The following is a 23,911-nucleotide window of genomic DNA, read 5'->3' as shown; positions in this document are numbered from 1 at the left end:
GTTAAAAAATGTATCTTAACAATATTTCATAAAAAAAATCGCGGTAATTTTTTCGGTGCTTGTATAGATATGATTGCAATTTAGATGCGACTTTAGAACGTAATGTAACATGTCGATTACAGAAACTGACAAAACCGACTTGTAACCTTGTTAAGCTTTCCGTTTTTTTATATATTTACTTACGAGTCTGTAATTTCTTCTCAATTTGTGTATTCATAATGTGAAACCTCAGTGTCGTCGTTCTGGTACATGTTTTCCTGGATGATGGCAATGTTTTGTTGGAGTACTGCGTATGATGATGCTTGACGGTTCTAGACTTTCGTATGGTTTCTTTAGGAAAGCCTCTTTCAAAGGATATTGGAAACTGTGAAATAAATGAAAAATATCAGCAATGAGCATTGAGACCATCTCTAGCAAACATGTTTCAATGTACAGGCAAATAGCGGAATTGATTCGAAAAACATAAAAAATATGTACCACAAACAACTTAATCAGGGCAGTTTGATTTACATTCGCTTGATGCACATTAGCTTCCTTCTCAACTACGACGCAAGAACCGAGTCAACGGGATTTTTTCGCTAACAAAAAAAACCGCATCTAGCTAAAGTACAACCAAGCATGGCGTTGTTCGAATCGAAATTGAAAATCTACCCCAAGGAAAACCGATGCCAGCAGGCTTACGCCCCGAAGTAGTAGGATGATGATTTGTGCTAGCTTGAATTGAAATGGCGCCGATCGATCGATTCGTTTCCTCTAACAAATGGCACACACACACACAAACTCATGCAAATACAAATGCATGTACAGCATTCAGCGTCACGTACATGAACCTATAGCAAAAAAATCAAGCACATCACGTGCGGGGCTGATTTGTCAGCTGGGAATGTACTCATCTGTCTGCGATGCCACGTGACTGTCTGGAAGCCGTCCGCTCGCCGTACTCGGCGATTGATTGGACGATATGCTCACGACTACGAGGACAACGGGTGTGAGAGCGTTTTCCTAGATGCTCCACTTTTCATCCAAATTCGGCGGAAAAATGAAACCAATTCATATCCCATCGTCACAGCTGAGAGCGATTGAATTGATTCCTCCGATCATAGCAATGATGTAGAGATATTTTTCATCCACGAGGTTTTCAATACATAGACAGGAAAATTTGATTCAATTTATGAATTGAAGTTCATTAAAGTAAGACGCTGGAAGAGGTATCAGAATATTCTTTGCAAAAAGGGATCTTAAATGCGCTTATTGCGTAACCTGTTAGTATGTTATCTCTTCAGAGCTTTGTTATCTGCATGCTTCAAGCAGAGGTCGCAAGGATAACATGTTCACAATTTAAAACAAAATGCTACGAACAATAAACAACTTTTGCGAGTCTACAGATCGTAAATGTTCCAGCATAAACTTATATTGCTAAAGTATAATGTAAAAAATAACATGACATAAACTTTGCAGCACTTGACATGATGCATGTGTCTGAAATATAAAAAAAATCTTGCAAACCATCCATCTCTTTCAATCGGTCTTTAGACTCACCTTGACTTTTAAATGGAAACGAATTTATTGCAGAACATTCAAATTAAATAATTGCGATGAAAATAATTTCCATATGTATTTTGAAATCATCCATGCACCAATCTGGTTTGGATAAGCATTGGTTGATTGTTGAAATGACATAAAATCGGCAGCACACTTTCAATTCTTTAGTTGAAACGAAGGTTGAAAATAACTAGTTAATAACGATTCCACAAGCCACCAACGTTCCATTGGAACCACTTAGTATTTGAAAATTACTGTGTACAAAAAGTTGTTTTTGTTGGTTGTACTCTTCAACCACACGGTATAAGCTACACACATCGACACACACCTTCTACGTCACCGCGAGCGCCTTACCGTCGCAGTGTTGTCCTTAGGCGCCCTGGAGAATGTTTTCTTTGGCCACTCCAGCGCTCGCGTTTGGCTGTAGTAAATCCAGAGGCGGTTGCAGAATTAACGGCGAGGTGATCACCTGTATGGGTCTGCACAAAGACACGATATTAGTAGGGTGCCATGCGGTCAGGGCCAACGCTGGGTTTTAGTGTAATGCGAGAGAACACAAAACAGGAGGAAAAATAGAGAACGAAATAAAAGCGTCCAATAGCGGGTGTACATGAAACTCATTTCCCACCTGCAGACTCGTGCAGGCGCCATCCTGCATCAGGACGTGTGCAAAGAAAGGACGAAAAAAAAACCGGAAAATAATGCTAGTTCGCTGGTCCTGGTCGGGGTGTGCGATTTTTCATTTTCCCGCCCCATCGTGCGTCCTGGTCCTCCCGTCCAATTAGCTCACGTGTGTAATTAGTGCAGGCGGGGATGGCTTTCATACTGGCTCGGAAATCAGCAAAACGGAAATCGCAAAACACAAAACAATAGCGTGAAAAAAAAAACAAACAAAAATCGGCACACACAACTTCTACCATTATCTCGTGCAACACGCGGAAATTCCAGAGCCGAACAGCGCCCAGCATTGAATAATCGACCATAATAGATGTAAAACTAACAGACAAAAAACAAACCCGGCTACCAACTTCGACGGAAAGGGTTTGTTGAAGCTGGTGAGGGTTTGTTCGTGAACTTACTCGCCGATCGGTTGGGCCGTCCGTGAGCCGTGCAGGGCCTGGGCTGTGCGTGCCCGTGCAATCAGCGTCATCACGGTGCGCTTGGTGGGGTTCATGGTCGATCGTGGTCCGCCCAGCAGGGGCCGTTTGCGTGCTGTACCGAGCGGTAGCATGAAAATGAAAAGCACACGTGGATGAGTTTTTTTTTTCGCTGCCGCGTACGGTTCTCCCAGCTGGTGGTGCTTTCCCGCTAATCCCACGGCTTTTGGTGACCGGGCAATGGCCGGAAGGAAAAACACTCTAACTATGGGATTTTTTTTTCTTAACGCTATGGGGAAAATTAAACGATATCCAGCGGCAGCGGGCCTCGAGCGAGAACGAGATCGACGCGTAAATGGGCTTCCGCAACCGAGGGCACTAGTGGCCTATCGGGAAGTGCAACCGGTCTGGAGTCAGTTGGGAAATTTGATTTAACGTTTTTTAGGCGCCAACCGTGCTCGGTCATCTTTCGCTTGTGAGCTTTGTTTTCACTCCAGTTTTCATTTTATACCGCAGTGCATTGCAGTGGTGCAACGAGGTACTTACCTAAGCTAACGGCTTTCACGCCGCGCAACGCCGGATGCAGGAAAGCGTTGGCCGATTCAACGAACGCGAGCGTTTGCGCTTCCAGGTCACTCGTTGGTAGGGCTGTGGGAGCAACAAAGCGAAAAAGTGCTTTGATTAACCAACGAAACTTGGCGCGATGTGAAAATTCACGATATAGATTCACTGTGCGCCGCATCGTTCGTGATATGAAACAAATTAAACTTTCGTTAAGCCGTGCGTTTAGAGCGTTGCTAAGCGAAGGCGTGTTTAGGCGTTTTGTTTAACTTTCATTAACCTAACGCCAATGCACGAGCTTTGGGGCACGTTCAGCGCAGCGCCACATGAGGGCAACTTACAATTCACGAAATGATTTGTCGACGGCATGTTCACGTCCATCGGCTGCAGGAGGCTGCTCATGTCTGCGTCGCTCGACAGGAACTGGTTCTGCGATTGGTGTTGCTGGTGGTGGTGTTGTTGGTGGTGCTGTGGGATAACAAAACAAGTCACCTTTCGGCACGGGTTGCGTTGATGGGCTGCTTCCTTACCGTGAGCGAGTTCGCCACGTGCTGCAGGTCGGAAACGGTGGATGAGCCTTGCGTGGTGCCATTGCTGGTGCTGCTGTTAAGTTCTGATCCAACGACGACCGCCGCCGAGGGACCGTTGCTTCCGTTTGAGATGACTTGCGCCACGTTGACCACACCGTTGAGAGCCGTTCCGTTGCTGAGGGTGCCGTTTGATGGCAGCGTTCCGTTGGTGGTGCTTCCGGTGCTGCCGGTGCTACAACTGCTTCCGCTGCTGCTGAGGCTCATGCCATTGGCGGTGGCGAGCCCGTTTCCGCAGGCTCCGTTGAGGGCGGTTTCGTGGGCTGAGGTGAGATTACTGGACGCTGGTGGGACGCATATCGCGTACGAGTAGCAACAAATGAAGGTTGAAATTTTTGGATGGGATTTGAGTATGTTCACGATGACTTACCCGTCTGTGAATTTAGCGCTTGCATTTCCCACATTTGTTCCTGCCGGATGTCATCGTGGTAGTCCTAAATTATAAAAGCACACATAAACAAACGATTAAATCGTTTCTCTTCAAGGCGAAAAGCAGCATAATTAACTCATCGTTATTTGGTTTTGATTCTATTTGTTTTGTTTTTTACTACGCTGCAGCCTCTCTTGGCACTCTAGGTAAAATAACAGGTCCTTTAGAAGTTTCCTCCTGTATCAAAGCTCATCATTCCGTCTGCACCCGGTGCCATAGCAATTGCCATAAGGAGAATCGCATTAAATCATCTTGCATTTGACGGGTCGAGCGGAATGCAAACACCCACTTGGAGACAATTTGTCTGATTAGGATTCATTTTTCACACACAAAGCAGCGCTGCTCCGTTGAAGCTACTCTATCGGCAGGGAGCCTCACTGCGCCACACGATCCGGTCACAAATGGAAAGAGTAGCTACTATCGCAGCCATCGCAGGACAACCAGAGATGATGCATTTTTTGTGTTTCATGTCTGCCTCGACCATGCAAGAAGGTTGCCTCCACCAACGCACAGCCAATACAGACGCGGGTAGTGTCCTGGGACAGCATATCATCATGCAAATGTCACAAAACACTTCTACGCTTCGAAAGAAAGGCGAGTGTGGCTGAACGATCTGCGTTGTTGCTTTATGCTGGCTCACCCGGCACCCGGGTACCTTTACGATGGCATATTTCTATAAAATATGCAAATGAATTGTGCCAGTTTTTGTGACAAGTTGAAACCATTGCAATACCGTCGGGAAAAAGCGCCACAATCAGCAATCCACGCGACATGTAGCGACTCTTGGTGTGGTGCATGGCTGCTATTTGTGCCTCGCACTCTTTTACAGTTTATGATGAACATTGCAACGCGAATCACGATGCCAGCAATTGTCCTGGCTGCATGCTATACTGCCTGTGCTATGATAGGATTTTTTTCCAGCCAAGAGAAGCTGCCCTTTACAACTCGGCAGACAACCAAAAAGCAACAACTGAACGTAGAGCTTGTGTGTATTTGATATTTTGAATGTTGATATCCATTTCGAGCGTTACCAAAATCTGTTAAAAGCTCTCCCATTGGTAAATTATCATTGGTTGTTAATGAACAGTTTTTTTTAGCAAATCACAAACATATAAAGAGCATACACCAAACAAACAGTTAGATTCAGTTAGATGATTCAGAAAATCATCTTTAGATACGCATTACTAAATAAAAAACTCGTGAACGTGAGTTGCAAACAGTAAACTTTGGTAGTTGAGCTATGGATCAAGACCAATCAATCGGATCAAGCTATGGATCAATTGAGCTATGGATCAAGACCAATTTGAATCGGCTTCGCAATTCAATTTAAGCTCAAATTTACAACCAACTAGCTTCAGTACAAGAATTTAACATATCAGGTAAGCAATTGTTTTGTTTGGCGAATCAACGTTGCATTATACTACATTATACTTTCAACGAGATTTGTTAATTGCCTAATGAGTGAAAACAAGTGATAATAGCCAATGAACCGATAATTCGTTATAATTAGAATGTCACAAGCGCTCAGATAAACAGAGCTCGTTGCTGCAACAGATGCTTCCGTTCTGCTGAAATTAATTCAAACTAAGACATTCCAAAACCCTCTCGCTTGTTAAAATCGGATTATGATACGAACGGTTTAAGCGACTCTATCTGCTTAAGCGTGAGAAAAGGTACCGGTCAGCTGGGGCAATCGTTTTGTTCAAAGTGCACTTTCCGCGCACTTGCATCGGTACCGTGAAAGATGCCGCCAGCAGGAGAACTGTTCCCACCGGGCCAAGGCCGCTCGGGCAACTAAGAAAGTGATTTTGCAATCCTCTTGCTGCCCAGTAATCCGCTTAGCAAACGGGAGTATTTGAAGGACCTTGGAGTCATATGGCAGCAGAGCAGAATTCCACAGCTTCTCGGCGCTAAAGAAAGGCTTAAAAACCACGGTTCAGTGAAGGATTTTCATCAAGATTTCAGCATGAGCCTGTGGCAAGGAAACGTAACAAAAAACTGTCAAAGAGCATACTTTTAAGCACCTTTGGTACGTCTTTTTGCTTTTCTCTATTATGTATCAGTGATTTGGCATTGTACATACTTCACCACCTGGTTAAAGGTTTTAAGTTGTTCCACCAGTCAATATATTATTAATATTCATTAGGGTTGGAAATATTTTATCCTTGTGTGAGTACAACCAGATCAAAGGCCCACGTCGTAACTTCTTAAGAAGATCGTTTGTACTTAAATGAACAATACAAACATGAGCCTCGCTTACTCAAGGCCAATGGCTTCAGGCGCACTCCAATAGACAAGGAATATTCCAGTAAACTGCAAAGTTACCGGAAAGCAATTACCTTCACGGTTCTGACGGTTGCCGATATAGAAATATGAATAAATAATAGCCTAGAAAGCCCCACCGCAAAAGGTGTGGGTTGTGGCAAATTGTGGCCCTACTTTCAACGAGCAGGAAAAGTTTGGCAGATGATTATTGCTGGTGATCAACTGCAACGCCCGAAGCTAATGAAGTGTTAAGAGGCAATTGAGAAGATATATTATAGCAAAATATTCACATTTGCTTTAGACATTCGTTCGCATAAGTTGGGATTTGAGTTGAAGGAGATTTTTTTTCCAGAATGTTGACTGAGCTTTAATATCAACGTGGAGAGCTCAGAAACGAAATATTGAAGTTAAATATCAATCGTAGTAATGTCTAATTTGCCGGTTATTCCTGGTTTTAAGTATGTTGCCGGTTCAACTTATTCCAAAAATATAACAACACAATGTTTATTAAACTGATTTATATTATTCTATGAGCAAGTAGTGCGATAATGTACCGATCAGTGAAGTTATCCTTGATTAAATGTATTTGAAGCATATCACTTTCAATTGAAGAAATCGATATCCAGTGTTACGCATATCATTTCATTGAGTACTTGTAGAATTTAATTAGCATCTAATAAGCAACAAATGAACGCTTCATCTCTATTCTGCTATTTCTCTTTCTTCCAATCACACTGCCAAATAGTTCTCCTATCTGGTGAATATTTTATCATCATCAAACGACTCCGGAACCATACCAGTTGGTGAGTTTCGTGGAGGATTTGCAACCCTAGAAGCCACAGAAAATCAATCCCGTCCTTACGTTACCATAGAGCTGTTTAATTAACGTCCCACCATGCCGGCGGCGCATATTTCCTCTCGTTTCAACAAACTGCGCCGCGCTGGGAACGGCTGGCCAACGGAAGTGCTCCTGGTGGGATTAGTAAACCGGAAAAGTGACAAAACTTCATCCGGCGAGGCAAGGGCTAGACGAGCAACCGCTTTACCGCCCCATTACGAGAGATAATTGTGTTCTATTGGTTGACGAGCCCGTTCACGATTCTGTGCTCGTCGCTGCATCTCATCAACAGCGCCAACCGGTTAGTGATACGACGGTGGAGTATCCCCTAGAGTCTGACATGGCAGTTTGCTGGCCGAAAGCGAACTGATTTTGTGGCGGAAATGCTGCACCGAGGCAGCTCCGACATGTGGTGGCATGCAGGCACCGCTTGGAATGACAAACTTTCTCAATTGTTGTGCCATTTGCTTGAAGGCACGATTAAAGATACAAAGTACCAACATGTTTCTTCAGTCGTAATGTTGATCATATTAGGTGCATCTGATTTTCATTCAAATGGTATATAAAATCAAATGATTATATAGCTTAGATGAAGCATTAATCAAAATTTTGTTTCGTGTTTGGCAAACGGTATTTACGTTTGTTACATAAATAATCTCAAATCTGATGCATAAGAGACGAGCAATATAAATCTAGTACATCCGGTTTGTTTGTTTTTGCAGTCCAGTGTTTCATCCTCAGTGAATAACTGTATATCCGAAAACAATGCTAGGGGTTGGAGTTTCCTTCCGACCTGATGTGAGAGTAATATATTGCCTTCTATTTGAACTCTCGTATTCTCCCCTTGCTCCCTCACCAACTTCCCCCACCCAACCACTCAATCTAGCAGTTCGGAACAATACGAAACGGAACATAACCAAGGATGGTGGACAAAAACACTACGATATTTATTTGCAGCATCTGTATCAATGTGAACGAAAACCCACACAAATGATTTTTTGCACCGTAGATCATTGGCTTCTGGTGGTAGCTAAAAATCGGTTTCCAAGAGCTCGCTATTTGGATGAACAAAAAAAGACCCACCCCAAATCACGACGAACAGAGCGCAAAATAGGATAAGGTTGGCGTTTCCGGGAACGGTGACACAGATCAAGCTGAGTGTGGACGTTTTTCTTTCGGAACAAGCCCTACCAACGGTTGCGTTTGCTGCTGAAACCCCGGAATATACAAACGGATGACGATTGTGCACACAAACGCGCGCGAGATTGTTGTCTCTCATTTCCCTAATTTACTCGTGTTTTCGTTCACCGTACGAGCGGACCCACCAGCCAGTGATTGCAATTTGCTCGATAAGATATGTGTGGGTGTGTGTACAATTTCCACCTCACCGTGCGATTGTCGATCGCAACTGTCAGCGTTGCAAATTGAACCGCGTCCGAAGAGCTGCAAATATTGAAATTCGAACGTTGCAATTCGAAGTAGCGATTCCGCCCAAGTGATAAAGCCATTGGAAACGCGAATGGAGCGATGGGATGGCGAGCCAGAGAATTAATATTATATCAGCAAGTTCCGGGGTGCTTCTTTTCTTGTTCTTTCTCACCCAAGGAATCGACTGGCGAAAAGACACCTCATAGTCACCCGGCGAACGAGAACGCCGGGTAACGGAACGCAAGAGCGCTCTGGAATTGGATTTTCCGATAAATCGGCCCAGCCAGCCAACGCTCATCTTGATCGGAAAGTAAACTCTGTCTTACGGCGCCCGGTCACGAACGCGGAAAGAAGGCCAACCAGCGCTTGTTCCAAGCCCGAACCGACCACCGAAAAACCGGCAAAGAAGGTCCTTCAGTTCGCACTACCTCACGGAGCGAGCCAAAGCGATCCGTTCTCGCCTTGCAACGACTTGAAGGCATTTCGGCACGTTCGTTCATTCGAATGTCACGTGCCGTGGGAGAGTCGCTCCGGTTCGATCGGTACTTTTCGATCGCGGCACTACGCCCAGGACTTCCGCCCGGGGTTCATCAATTGAAAGCTACCCTCGAGGACACTCGAGCAAGACGAGAGGCAGCATATCTCACCTCATTTTCGTAGCTCATTCCACCCGGGCGGACCACTTCCGTGGGCAGGTTCGTGCCGAATGGTAAGCTAGGTCGGGCGAACCAATCGAACGGCCTCCGGCGGTTCTACATCTGAACGGATTCCATTTGTTCGATTTGGTGCCTGCTTGGGATTGTAGACCAATCTGAGTAGTTGATACCTCCGGCAGACGTTTGAAAGGAGCTCGTGCCGGGATCGAGCCGCAACGGATGAGAGCATCTACATCTTAAATCCCGTCGACAATTCGCGACGCTTCAGCCTGGTGGTGCATTACAATATAACGAGTTTGCCCGTGTTTAAAATCCCCTCATTTCGAAACGAAACGGAAATGAAAACATCTCCAATCGCTCCATTGCGCTAAACCTAACTGAGTCATGAATATTGCAGCTGAGTATCCGTCTCGTGGCAGGTTCCTTTCCAAACGCTCACTTCGTTTGGACATGCAAAAATAGTACCGTTGCAAATTTATTTTCCTTCCAAATCCACCCGACTGGGCAGCGTTCATTCATCATCACACCGTTGTCTGCCGGCATTATGATGCCAGCGAACGTACTTAACTTCGATTTAGTCCGCTGCCCAAGAGCACGAGAACGAGCTGATGAAAAATGACATCTTCATGCGCCTTTGTGTTGGCATGATTAGTCTTGAGCCTCTACGGACGGCAACTTAAACAACACCGTTGGAACGCCCGCCCCACCCGAGCTTTGATGGCAAGTCGAGAGACGATAAAGATGGCGCTACCGTAGCCAGCCGATTAGTCGCTTTCAACTTTCAGCCCCACCACGGTCGTCGTCTGGCGGCTTGGTCGGGCTTCACGTCGTCCTTCCACGTTGGCCGGGGAAGCCATTTATCAAACCACCTGAACCGTTTTATTAGCGGTAGCAACATGCATCCATCACGTCATGGACATCGGCCCGTACGCTTCAGGGGAGCCGTTGAAGTTGCCCCGTGCCCGTCTACTCTGATCCCGCGACGAGCCCCAAACTCTTGTTCGTCTCCTGTCGGTCGGGGCTTTATGACTTGCTCTTTTGACCGTGACTTCACTGTGGTTCCCGTGGGGTCGCGCCCTTAGAGCCGTCCGTTGTGTTGTGCGATTGTGCCACCAGGTGCCATGTTTTGCAGCGCGTTTTCTTTTCGCCTTTAAATCCGCTCTTATCGGAAAACGCCTTTGGAGGTCCACGGTTGCAACAAGTGTCCAAATCTTTAACGTCCACGCTATTCGCCGATTGGCGCATTCGTGACTGGTCTCGGGAGCGCGCGTGTCCCCAGCACGCAGGTGCCGCTATTTTGGCAGCAGTTGATGATGAATTTATAGCTAAATTAATTAACTGTAGACTAATGGCCGTGATTCCGCCGGCTCCCAGGAGCTACCGTCGGTATCGAGCACCTTGCACGGCGATGTCGAGATTATGGTGAGTGGCACGGAATGGCCGGCTGGCAGCTAATCCAGTTAATTGGAATTTATGTGACATCCCTGGCGACCGGATGCCCGAGCGAAGCTGTAGAACGGACATTAATTTCAGCACCGAAAATGGTTCCGAAGAAACTGAAGTGCTTCGGATTTGGTTGAGATGTCGGCGTCCATTAAAACGGCATCGCTGTGGGGCGACTGTGGTTTGGTTGTTTGAGCGATGGGAGAAAGCACATGCTCACTAAATAATGCACGTAAATGACGTTTGTGCCGCAATTAGTAATGAGCAGCTGCCATGCAGGGGCGTCGTTAAATGACAATGAAAAGAATAAATAAAACGTGTTACGACAATCTTTGGTCCCGGTTTCCGAATGGTTCGCAATCTTGGCGAATGGCTTTTGTTTGTCAAACGAACGCAGCTTCAACGTGCGCTATGGAATGCAATTCTATTGGTTTGGCGGGTTGAGTGGGGCTGAAACAAAACTACACATTGAACGAACCTCACGGAATATAGATGCTACGTTCATTTCAAACCGTCAAACCGCACGGCAACCGCCGTTGGGGTGTTTTTCCATCCTGACGCTCGGTGACATGCGGCGTAATTTATGAGGTGGAAATACGATTTAGCTAACGGTAGCTACGGTGCATTGCTAGCCGCACGATCCTAGCTTGCATGGCTGTGCAGCTCGGGAACGTTTGCTCATTGTTTTCCGCACATCACGTCTCCAGTGCGATTTGATTCTTACTCAACGCCGAAGAACGCGCGCACTACTCGTGGTGCATTAATATGCGCAGCTCGATTCCACCGGCTTCTGTCGCTGGGTATCGTTGAGCTACCAGTTGAAAGAAAAAAACAGCTCTATGCTTTTGCAAAGCTCTTCACTCTGCGCAACGTGACGAAACGCATCGATGGCAAACGGGACATCGAGGCTTTTGGAAAATGTCATGTCAACCACAGTGACGTGAGGCGCACTAAAGTGCTATTTTCAAAAGTTGCCTTGTTCGCACGTTACTTCACCCGCGTGAGCAATCATGTCGGGTGTACCTAAGGCATACGAGAAAGGAAATAACTCAAAAACCCCAAACACGGTCCTTGCGTATGGGACGCTCGTTCAAGCTGAAAACTATCCCGTATGTGTTGTTATTCCACGTAGACAAGGGTTGTTGCGCCCACCCTCGCGTTGGTGCGGGCTTTCACCCGATAAATCAACTGCTTGGCTCTTGCTTTGATTTCGTAATCACAGCCAAGTGCCGAAGAAATGGCAATGAATTGCGAGGTTTTCGCGTCAGTCAACGCGCCGTAAACATCAAAGCGTTGACTTCGTCGAACCCACGCCAAGAGCATGTGCTGGTTGGCCTCGAGGCACCCATCGGCTGCGTAGGGTTGGCTCGTCGAAGTTGACCCTTCGAGCTAAGAAATTCGCTCGAACTAATTGGTTTTGGGGTGGTGCCGTTTTGCAGAGCACGATGCTTTCGAGCGGTACGGCTAGTGGGCTGCAAATTTCCTCCAAAGCCTCAATCAATAAAGGATTGGCTGATTGGTTTCCTTGAATTGTTTTCGTGTTTCGATCCTTTTTGCGGGAAAACTGTGCCGTTAATTTTGTGCGAGAATTAATTGGAAACGAAAAACAAGTCTAATTTCCCTCCCTGAATACCTAAGACGAAGGTGGATCCCATGGGCGTCCGTGTGGCCCATCGTTGCGTTATATGTAACATTCTTGTTTACCATGTTCGCTGACCCGTTCATAATGGGCCGCACAGGGAAGCCGTTTAGCAGTTGCGATTAGGATGTATCATCCTCTCCAGACGCTCGGGGAGCTTCTTCCCGATTTCAATTTCTGCTGTCGGTGTATCACCACCGCCCGAAGGTACCACTTGGCCGGAGGGCCGTACGGACAGCCCGGAATTCATTTCAATCATGAACAGCCGCTTGGAAGCTATTCTCTCGTTCCGCCACAATAGTGCCAGTTGCCCTGCTCGTTTTGGGACACCCGGCAGGCGGACGTCCCCTGCCGGAACAAAGAATGTGAAGTGCCTACTCGGCAAATTTCATTTTCGGAATCCAGTCCCACCTTCCTGGTAATTCTCGCACTCCTGCCGTCGACAAGGACGCCAACCGCTTCTCTCCCGTTCCTTTGGCGTGTAACCTTTGGCGCCGATAAGAAAGGCAACCTCCCTGCTACAGACGGTGACAAACAATCGTAGCATCCCAGCATTCCCCGGTGAGAGTGGTGATTCGCAGGGGCGATTCTTTGCGCGATTCTGAGCTACAATTTAAATGGATTCCTTTGAAACAGACCAATAATGCCAGCGGGGGTTGGAAAGAATAAAAGATGGGAGAACGTCAACTGGCGGCCCAACGTTTTTCAATAAGAACCGGTCAATGTTGCGACGATTCGATGCCTTCGCCCGCATTTCACCCGATTGTGCTATTTTCTTTTTCTCCCCGCCGAACGCCCGCATAGATGCTTTTTCTTGCTTTCGTATGCTTTTCTTCGGGACCGTACCGTCAAAACATTATTACTGTTTTCGGTATCGATTGTAATCGAAATTCCGATAGGTCACCGGTTTTGACGAACAGAGCAAATTTTGTGCTGTTACATTGATTTTAATGACTATTGATCGGCCATTTTGTACCGTTTGCGAACCGGTGGCAAAGAAGTACCTTTTTTGCTGAATTTTTGACAAAAGGGCAAAATTTCGCATCTATATTGTGTGATTTGTTTGCGTTTTTTTTATTATTCATCTCATATCTCAGATTGAAAACCTAACAACATGTTGCAAAATCAAGTGCTAAATTTATTCACATGTAGCAATTCACAGACAACGGCATTCGGTTCTATTATCACAAAACGGATAGCAGGTGTGAAACAGTACAAGTAATACCAGCGATCACAAGTGTCACTTCTATTCATATCATCATTACTGATGTTTTTTTATTTGTGCTTTTAAATCGTATCTTTGGAGACTTTTGTTACGTTTAAGGGCTCACGGTGAAACAAAGTTGGATTTGCTTGCTCCAATAGAATTAAGCATTTACGCACATAAAGCATCTTTGTCGCCAAATGTGCCAAAAGCGAAAGAAAAACAAAATAAAAGTTTAATTCCACTAATGGTGGTAATTATATCGCAATTTATCTTCTCATCATTTGACCACTCGTAGCAACATTTTTCAGAGGAAATAGCCATCAGCAAATTCGCAGGAACATGTAACCTGGCGTTGCAAAACTTAATTGATCGTAAATTACGAGCTATTTTAGCTTCTCCCTACCCCAGGATGGTAATAATTATTAGCTTTAAAAAAAAATTAAATTCATCACGGTGTAGCGCTCAAAACTGTTGTAGCATCCTGCCAGAGTTTTTTTTTGCCATTTTCCGAATAGTGGCTGTGCTGGATGTTTGGGATCAGAAAAGTTAGGAACATCATGAGTTTGTGGTGCAGTTTAGAGAATAATGAACAATGAATTGTTTCGTTTTGCAGATGTTTTATATCCATGAAGCTTCGTACGAACAAAAGCATAGAGTATAGACATTTCCCACAAGTCCACAAGCAATGATGATCGCTCAATTGATGGAAAAAGCTACCGAGGAACATCATTCATAGAAAAAACTTAACAAATAGAGAAATAAGAGAAGTAGACAGAAATGGTTGGAGTGTAGGAAGAAATACTAATGGATCGAAAGAACACCCACTTTAGCTCAACGCGATGTAACAAGAACAGTTTGTAATAGTATGGTCAATGCTGTGATGATTTATTGTAAATTAAAAAAAGCAGTTTTTTTACTAGCCGTTTATTTAAGCTTTTCGACATGAGAATGGAAAATTATTTCAAATTTTGGCTTGGTTGCAGTTTGACAGAATGAAGCAGACCATTGATTTAGATCTTAAAATGAGAGAAGAGAACGTGAGGCTTCCTTAGCATCGATCGATGGATGTTATTAAAAAACTTTCACTCAAACTTTGTTGGTCAATAGCTGAACGTTGAACATTGAATGATGAAAGTGGGAAGAATGTAGCACACAGATAGATATTAATAAACTTGTTACAACCATTAGGGCTGTTTAAATTGTTATGCGCTTTATTGACCATTACGGCTAATGAAGTTGATAAAGCTGAACGATTTCATTTGCTTCCAAATGGGAGATATACTCGAATATATATATATTGAATTTCTGAAGAATAGCACATCTATTACAAGCCATCCATTGCTTTGTAAGTTCTATTCGCGTGAGCTACCGTACGTAATTTTTATTGTTTCGTCAGTTGGCCAACAGCATCCAAGAATGCAGCAGTAAACTGAACCTCTAATGCGGCGTGGCGCGTCGAAAGCGTGACAAGTAACAAGAGTGAGGAAATGGAAAGTTTTATTGTCCGTGAACGTTACGGCAGTGTTTCCACTACTCGCTCAGTACGTTTCATTCCACCCGGCCATACTTACAAGCTACAGCTTTAACGTGCGCTTCATCTACCGCTCGTTTTACTGCCTTGGTGCGCCAAAAGCCACCGTCTGCTGATGTAATAATACTGTTTTCATTGGATTTTCCCGGAAGATTCCACCGTCACACTGGACATTAACTTAACAAGATCGACCGGGCGGTGGGTGCACCAGTGACAACGCACACCTAGTCGTTAAGGTGCCACCCAACGCCATCCGAAGTATAGCTCAGGCCACACTTCCGCAAGCTCTCCCGTAATCCCAACCGAACGGCTTTAAGAGTTAAGTGTGCTTTTAAAGCTTTATTAGCCTGTGTTTGCCACTAAAAGCATTCGCTACGGTGCCGGAGCGTTCCCGCATCGGCAGGTCAAGTAATACCCGTTGTGGTGGAAAAGCCGGAGCTGAAGTGAAAGCCATCGCAAGCAGCTCGGAGGAGATGTAAAAATAGTTCGCGAAAGTCCACCAGTGTTCGCGTCGGGACGCGCTACAGGATGCGGTACGATCACGCGAGCTGCGACCGTTAGTGCGAGAAAGTTTGGCGCGCCGAGCGCACCCGCGGTCGTTCCGCTATTGTTTGCTGTGTTCACACTTACCGGAACCAGAAACCGGCGCACTTCCGCCAGGGCGTACGCGATGCGGGCGTGCGCTTCCGCCGGCGCCGTGTAGGTGGAAATTTCCACGTGCAGGTCCTCGGAGAGATGCGCGTACCGTGGATCACCGCTGAGCCGTAGTTCCTCTTCCTGAATGCGATCAGGTGGTCGAAAAGAGGAGTAAGGAAGATGGGCAGACAGACAGGACGATCATAATCGATGCAATACGGTGTTTGCTGTGCCCTAGCAAAAGCGCTCATAGCAAGCTGGAGACGGTCAAACTTACCTTCTTTCGGTCGCGCATCGACCCTTTACCTAGGACGGCCATTTTGCACATCGTTTCTTCCTGCAGGCGCTTGAGCGAGTTGCCCTTTGGGCCGAGCAGTTTGCCGACAAAGTTGAACTGTGGAGTTTAATTTTTTCATGCGAAACACAAAGAGGAACACTGTGAGTGAGGTCTTGCGGACGATACTGAGCTTTCGCACTGTCGTCATACCGTTTCCCGAGAAACATCTCGGGAACGTTAGAACAATAACAGGAATGGGTGTGCTACGCTAACGGCAGCTTGTTAACGGCTGTTGTTGCCTAGGAATTTGCATAACTGTGCGCTGGACATTTCAAGGCGGTCATACAAATGGCAGTAAAATGCAGCAGGCCAAACCCTCGCAAGAACACTTACCTTTGGATGGTCCCGTACCGGAACTTGAACCCGAACGGCTATTTTGATAGGTCGGTCCCGCGTAATGTCTAGCATTTTTTTCTTTTCATGTACGACCGTTGGTGAGCCTAGGAGGAAATGCAAGAAAAACAATGGTTAAAAGATGTATGATAATTGATTGTCTGCCATTTCGATCCTCAACCACGGCCAAGCTGCGCTGATTGAATTTATTTCCCTCAGTGAATTTCATTAGGTACGACGGGTTGGACGGAATAAACCCTTCCCGGCTGGTTTGTGCTATTTTCCGTCTTTCGTACCCGACGGTCTTTCGATTTAAAGCCATCACCATGCGCCCGACCCCGGGAGCTTCGTCCCGCCGCATCGTCATGCTTCATTAGACGGTGCTTTCGTGCGCTCGAAGTCGTTATCCTTTTACGTGCTCGGGCCACCATTACGCTGGGCAATTGGACCACCTCCAGGGACCGAGCTACCCCCTAATGGATGCGGGATAATTTTCACATCCTTTCTGATTAGAATACCCCATTTTTGCATGGCCTACTCGATGTGGCGATGTGAAAATGCTACTCGGCCAAGCCAACGAACGAAGGAGTGCAATAGCAACAGAAAAAAAGCAAACACAAAAAAAAAACAAAAACCTAGAAGACCGAAACCACCCGCGGAAAGCTTGATGCTGCCACTGATTGATATTCATCACTTCACTCTCCACGGCATGAGGCATGGTGAAAACGGATGTTTTTCTTTTCCTTCGCTCACGCCTCCCCGTTCCATCAACACCACCACGGTCATGACCGTTACCAGGCTAAGCCCTTCCGATAACGAGGGCCGATGAAAAATAGTCGTCGTTAATTTACGTAACGTGGATGGAAAGCAAATGTGAGCGCAAAAAATCAGCGAAAAAGATAGAAAAACACGGCTACCGCCCACCGCTAATGCATGGTGGAAGCAAATGGAGACAAAAAATCACGGGTTTGGTTTGTTTTGCATCTACAATGAGTGCGGTGGGTCCATCCGTTTTTGGGCGACCGGAAGGAAACCCACGAAGCAGAAAAGAAAAACTGTATCAATAAATTCAAATAACATCTTTCTTTCCGAAATCATCACCATCAACCAGGCGCCTCCATTTGTGGCGTAGTGAGTGCCTTGCCGCTTACGTGCACTTTTCAAAAGCCTGCCAGCCCATCCAGCACGTCGCCAGAATATATCATGCCGTGGCACACAGTACTGCGTTGTTTCCGCTAACATTTCGAAGGATTTACTTGCTCCCGAATCCGTCTTCCGGGGGGAACCATTTCGCCATCATTCCGGGTCGATATGTGCGAGAATTACCGAACATAACGTACCGTACCGAATGAAGCCGCGCTCATGTTTATAGATTTACAAGGCCGACAGAGTTGGACAGGTTCGGGACCGCAGTGGTACGATTTAAATCTCGTTTTATCTCGCGACAGCATGTCACGGGAAGATCATTGGTTTGGAATATATGATTTAAAACCAGCTCGTTTTGCCTCCCAGGCAACGTTTCTTGGGAATGAAGAGATGCCGAGAGAAAACAACCTAATGCAGCAGCATCAACCTTGTGAAAGATACCCTGAAACATCATCTGCTTTTGACAGGTTTGCGCTGTGATAAGCGAGCAGGTTCTTCGCATTTTCCATCTCTCTTTTTCTCGCTCTCGCTTGCTCTCTTTCTCTCTTTCCCGCTTATGTTACCAAGGACGAATAACCGTGCCGTATCCGTTACGGAAGCAACGATTGCAGTGTGGAAATTTAACTTCCTTCTCGTCGGGCGTGCAAAGACAGTTTAAAATACAACAAAAACACCCCGGCTTGACGGCGCAGTCTGGCGATGTGCTTTTGGATTTAATTTTTATTTTTTGCTGTCACTCGCGCATCTTGACCGCAGATTGGTGAGAGTTTCTACAATTCTGTACGAGTAAACGGTATGCTCAAAGTTGCTTCGAGATGTTTCATTCGTAACCGGCTGCCAGTGTGACTTCCTAAATGTACGAGCCCTAGAATGAACTGTACAAACTGGGTAGCTTTGGCATTTTCCTCTTCTTTTAAGCAGTGCGTTCTACTCGCGTCCTTGCTAACTCGAATCGAGTACCGTAGAATATTGATTTGCTGGCGAAGAGCTGGTGCGACAGGGCAAGATGTCATCGACGTTTGCTATCGCACGGCAAATTCAAAATTTAGTCACATCAAGCGTACGCAAACCACAACGCCAAAGCACGTGGGTGTGCGAGACCATGCGAACTAAATTTACGACCATTGGCGCCAAAGCCGGTGCTCACCTGTTTTGAGGCACAAGGATAATAGCCCCCATGTGCCCACCCATCGTCCCAGCCAGGGGTGGGTCGAACGAAGATTTATACATCGGTAAAATCAAACAAATTGTCGTCACCCGGTTCAAGCTCCGGAAGCCGGTGAAACGTGCCACTTTGCGTGGTAAGGCTCACGCGAAAACATGTGCCGGCAGGAAGGGACGTCATTAAAGAACGCCTCCCTCGATAACTGAATCAATGGACGAGCCGGCTGGGAAAGGAACTGCACTGCGCTGGGTGTAGAACGCGAGACCGTATATAAACCGGTGCTATCTCACGCATGCGGAGGTGTGGTTTTATCGTTCATGGCGCCACCGAGGCTGCTTCTCGTTTCGGTACGGTTCCATAATGTACGCTTGTGCTGATAAAGTTATGATATTTTCGATGCCATGAGTTAGATGCTGCCACCGGCGGTGGAAATCGAATTCCACACGTCGACTGCCTTGTGCTAGGAATGACGCCTTGAAAGTTATTCAATTTCAGCGTGTTTTAATTCCATGCCGAAACCATGGAGAGCGTACACATAAATCGAGCCTTCTGCACAGCAGCAGCGATAAGACATTCTGCCGTAAGCTGCTGCAAAGCGCTTCCATGACGGATGGGTACACTGTTCGCACGAGCCGGCAGTAAACTTCAATGAGCATCTGCTGCATATGTTTAACCTCATCGGTTGGGAGAGAGAATATTGCACACATAAACGGCGCCCCGCAGGCTCGGTGAATCAATCAGCATACATCAAACAGCTGGGGAGCTATTCTTTGCTGCCTTCAGGTCGTGCCGATGGCGAAGTGCTTTTCGTCATAGAGGAAAAATTTAATTTCCGGGGTTTGACATACGGACGTAAACGAGCTTAACCTGATATGGAAACAATGAATTTCGAAAGGGCGCCAAACTCTACGCTGGGTTATCGAAAACATCGAATGTTGTAAGTGAGCTAACCAGCTTCGGTGTAGCAAAAAAAACGGTGTGCTCTCGGTTGTGCAAAATTCGTTAAAAACACAGCAAATGAGAAGTCACGGGGGCTGCTATACGTTACATAATGGTATTTGTACGCTTTCCGGGCCGTATGTACGGATATTCTAACGCATATCGTAACAGCCTTCTCTCACATTTGATTTTTAACGGTCCTGTAATCACAGCTGTATTGCTCCGATTCTTTTCACAAGGGTAGAGCTGGTCGAGCACAGTTATGCAGATGAGGCTGGTTTCGTATGGAAAATTTTAATATGTAAACAAAAATCCATTAATAATACTTCGCATTGTATTTTCCCGTAGCCTAACTCGAAAATTAGTTTTAGTTTGTTGTAAAATGACTATCAAAAAAGGGTTGTGAGTTTGATATCAGCAGCGTCCAGACAACCCCAACGGTCGTGTTATACATTTTTTTTTTCAAATAAAATACAATGACAGATGGTAACCGGAGAAACTACACACCATCCACACATCCATATCCATAGCACATAAGGTTGATTGTTTATTTCAACATTTCTAGGAAAACTTCTAGCCAGGGGACCATTGAAAAGCGAGCATGCTGATCGAACTCAAATGCTGAACGTATGTCTGAATAAATTAATGTTGGACGAATTAAAAAAATAAATGCACAAAAACAACAATCGGATATTTGGATGCAAAGTATGGTCGTTGAGTAACCATCAATTTGAATGCAGTTAAGAAAGTTACAAGTACTCTTATTTAAACTTTTGTCATATATGTAGGATCGACACATTGAAGAGCAAGTATGAGCTGCCTGGAGTAATCCACGAACGCATTTAGTGAGACTTTAAAAACGATGAATATAATGTCTCTAAACTCTCATGCACTACTCAAACGTATGGAAGCGATCGATTTTAAGGACTGCGAATCCTTTCGTAAGAGGAGGCACTCGTTTAGTCATGCTGGTGACCACCAAGCCTACTCGGATTCGTCGACACGTAGGATTAGGATCAAGAAGAGGCAGATAATTCTTTCCCGATGAAAAAAAAAACCGAGGTGGACCGGGACATCCCAGAGGCCAAAAGGTTCGGGCATGACGTAGAAAGGTCCAGCACAGGAATTCCGTTATTGGATTAATCAAGGATGGTTATCTGTCGTCCTTCGCACATGACCGACCGAGGGCAGGGGTATCCCGGTAACTTTTCCCTCTTCTTCAAACTTTATAAACCTCCAGAGCGCTGTAGCATCACCGGATGAGGGTCCGTGCTGCATAAGTATGTATATTCTGTGCATTAAATCCCCCACTTGGCCCTCTGATTTTTTCTTCTACTACCGCTTGGGCGGTATATTTTTTTCCCGGGCTGACGCAGAGGGACCTCTCCCATCGTGCCGCTTATTTTTGCTTCCATCTCGTTGATCCGCTTTCGCAAAATAACTTCCGGGGCGAACTACTCAGCCATAAAAATACTTCTTTTATTGGCTTCAAATTGATCCCAAAACGAGGGCATGGTTCGTGCCGGGAGAGCGAGCCGCGTGAGCTGTAGTTTAGTCGACGGTTTTGGGTCCAAATTTTTATCGCCCCTTCCATCGTCCTTCTATGTTGGGATGATTTGAGGTGCGTGCGAAGCCGAAAGCAACCTCCATCTAACGGTTTTACGATTACACGAGCGTTGATGGATCTGATTGGAATAATTCATCTTCCGACGGGCCATAAACATTATCGCCATTATTACGAGTTCGGCGATAAGTTTTATTGGATTATGCTAAAATACCACCCCGGTGGTGTAATTACATGTCATCGGGATAAATTAGATTGCTACTCATACTGAGAAAGACGGCCATAAATTACGCCACGGTAATTTTATAAAGCGCTAACACACAGCTCATATACAGCGAATTGAGTACAGCCATCATGTTCTGTTGGACATGAGCCAAAAATTCTGAATTTTTATTATTGGTTCATGCACAAAGATTTCAAAGTCAAGTATATATTTGAAATCAAACACTCATAGAGCTGTAACAGTAACTTCAATACTGAGATACTAACTCACACTCTGCACAGCAGACGCTAATATCAATGTCTCTTACGGTTTACATTTACGCTTCTGCATTTAAATTAACGCAGCCCTGCAGAACAATTGTAGCCGCATTCTCAATGAATCCCGGAAGCGCTGTTTCTCCCATCTTCCTTTATATCTACACCTATCACGCCATGAAATGTTGCCGCATTACGAGAGAAAATGGTAGCCAAAAATTAAATAATTAATACAAGTTAGCTGCATAATTGGCGCTTAATCTACACTAAGTAGTTTGTCGTATCAGAACACCTGGATTCGTTAATTTAAAATTGTCCCTCCAGCAGCCACAACGGTTCGAACACTACCATAACAGATCGTAAACCTTCGAAATGCATGCTTCTCCCTGGAAGTGCACGATATGGTAGTGCACTCAGCACATGAATTTCTCCCAATTTGCAGCACAACCGAGTGCTGCCAAACTCGACCAGGTGCAGCCCCATCGCTTGTCGGGTGCAATCGAGGCGGCACAATGGCTTTCACCCAGCTAGTCCGGAGATGCATCACGGTGTCCCAGGCGTTTGGTGCGAGCGAATTGTTATGGTGCCAGGCTTCCAAAACTTCCTGCACAGGCACGGGCACCTTACACAGTGAGCTTACTACATTTTGAATGAGCTCCAAATTGGAGTGTCACCATGCTACCTTCGAGAACACCACCGGGAGGGACGAGACACCATGTGCATTAACCCTTCGCTGCCTGACACCCTGCCGGCACGATGACTTCATTAGGTTTCCCGTCCAGGTGCAGGCATAGTCGTTCAGCGTCATTGTTTGCTTTCGAGCAGTCTCTTGTCTTGGTGGGAAAGAAGTAATGAAGGCAAATTTACACCCCGCTTCTCATTATGCATGTTGGAAAGCGTCGATGCCTTGTAAGACGCTGCGTTCGGAAAGGTCGAGAAGAAGTACGCAAATTCCTTTTACAGCGCCTAGTCTCCCGTGCCACAGCATTAGTTGAACGAAAACAAACTGCTGTAGGTCCACTTCAATGTTCTCGGTGGGCCATGGTTATGTAGAGCTATTTTTCTCGTGATAATTGCACTTACCGGAACTGCTGCTGTTGCTGTTCCGTGACGACCGGTCATCGTGAAGTCCCATGCTGTTTTTCATCATGTTATCCATCACGCTGGCTATTTCCATACTACACACTTTCAGCGTAACACATGCACTTCACTGGTGATGGCGTCTCCAGGTGTGTAATCTGGACACTCGGGAAACAGATTGCACACTTCTGGGACGCTCCAATGTTTCGAGACGTAGGTTGCCTCTCGCAGGACCGTATAAAGGATATGTTTAACTACGCTCACTGTGTGTACACTAGAATTCAAATTTTGGATCCATTGCTGCTATTTTAGACAATTTTGACAAGAAAACGAACTTATTTACTTCTGCGAACTCGCAAAGAACTAGTTTTGACTAATTCCCACTCCTCAAACTGACCGCATTAAACTGCAATTTCTTCAAATGCTGTTTGAATTGATTTGAAATGAAATGTTTGAATTCTTAAGTATATTATTGATTTGATTTCATATTACACCATGGGGCTTAGTTGTGGCTTATTTGTACTATTTAGCTTATCCTGTTATTTTATCATCGCGTTTATCTGTAAATAAACAATATTGTAAAACTATTAGCGCTATATTAATAATACTATACTCATCTATAATGTTTACAACATTAAGATCCTCAAATCACGGTACGTGTATGAGCTGTTTGTTATTTTATACTGAATGTTTATAACGACGCCGAGTTAAATGTGATTTTGTGATATCTAGGAGGACAGTGAAATCATTAACCATTATCTTCTGAATTCAACATATATAGAAGGCTAAGTTCTAAACTGGATATCCATTTTAGAAAAACGATTGGACGACTCGCGCAAGCATCCAGCATGCACACTCTGTTTCGAATAGTTTCAGGAAAAAGTTATTTGTTACCATCCTTGCGGCACCTCCAAACCATCCACTAGCACCGTTTAGATTCACCACCCGTTTAGCAACGACTGGACGCAACGATGGTCGTTGGAATGGGTAGGTAGAAATGTAAATTATTT

At 45.4% G+C, this 23,911-nt stretch overlaps 1 protein-coding gene across 1 annotated transcript; it reads right to left on the bottom strand.

Annotated features, from left to right (window-relative positions):
* Positions 1-1,912: 1,912 nt before the first annotated feature.
* On the bottom strand, positions 1,913-22,998 carry LOC128731002 (uncharacterized). Its single transcript, XM_053824097.1, has 10 exons — positions 22,905-22,998; positions 16,531-16,637; positions 16,138-16,254; positions 15,855-16,001; positions 4,158-4,221; positions 3,731-4,071; positions 3,542-3,668; positions 3,186-3,287; positions 2,622-2,754; positions 1,913-2,021 (listed from the first exon to the last, which is right to left on the bottom strand). The coding sequence occupies exons 1-10, from the start codon at positions 22,996-22,998 to the stop codon at positions 1,913-1,915; spliced, it is 1,341 nt and encodes a 446-aa protein (XP_053680072.1).
* Between the last annotated feature and the right edge of the window lie 913 nt (positions 22,999-23,911).

The sequence above is a fragment of the Anopheles nili genome, chromosome 2 (genome assembly GCF_943737925.1).
Source record: "Anopheles nili chromosome 2, idAnoNiliSN_F5_01, whole genome shotgun sequence".
Classification (NCBI taxonomy): domain Eukaryota; kingdom Metazoa; phylum Arthropoda; class Insecta; order Diptera; family Culicidae; genus Anopheles; species Anopheles nili.
This window is presented reverse-complemented; position numbering and strand designations above follow the sequence as displayed.

Excerpts from the sequence above, each read along its gene's own strand:
- LOC128731002 (XM_053824097.1), bottom strand. The coding sequence starts at position 22,998 with ATGGAAATAGCCAGCGTGATGGATAACATGATGAAAAACAGCATGGGA. Across the intron at positions 16,638-22,904 it reads CAGCAACAGCAGCAGTTCCG|GCTCACCAACGGTCGTACAT; the intron begins GTAAGTGCAATT and ends ATTTCCTCCTAG. Across the intron at positions 2,755-3,185 it reads CGTGAAAGCCGTTAGCTTAG|CACGCAAACGGCCCCTGCTG; the intron begins GTAAGTACCTCG and ends CGCTCGGTACAG.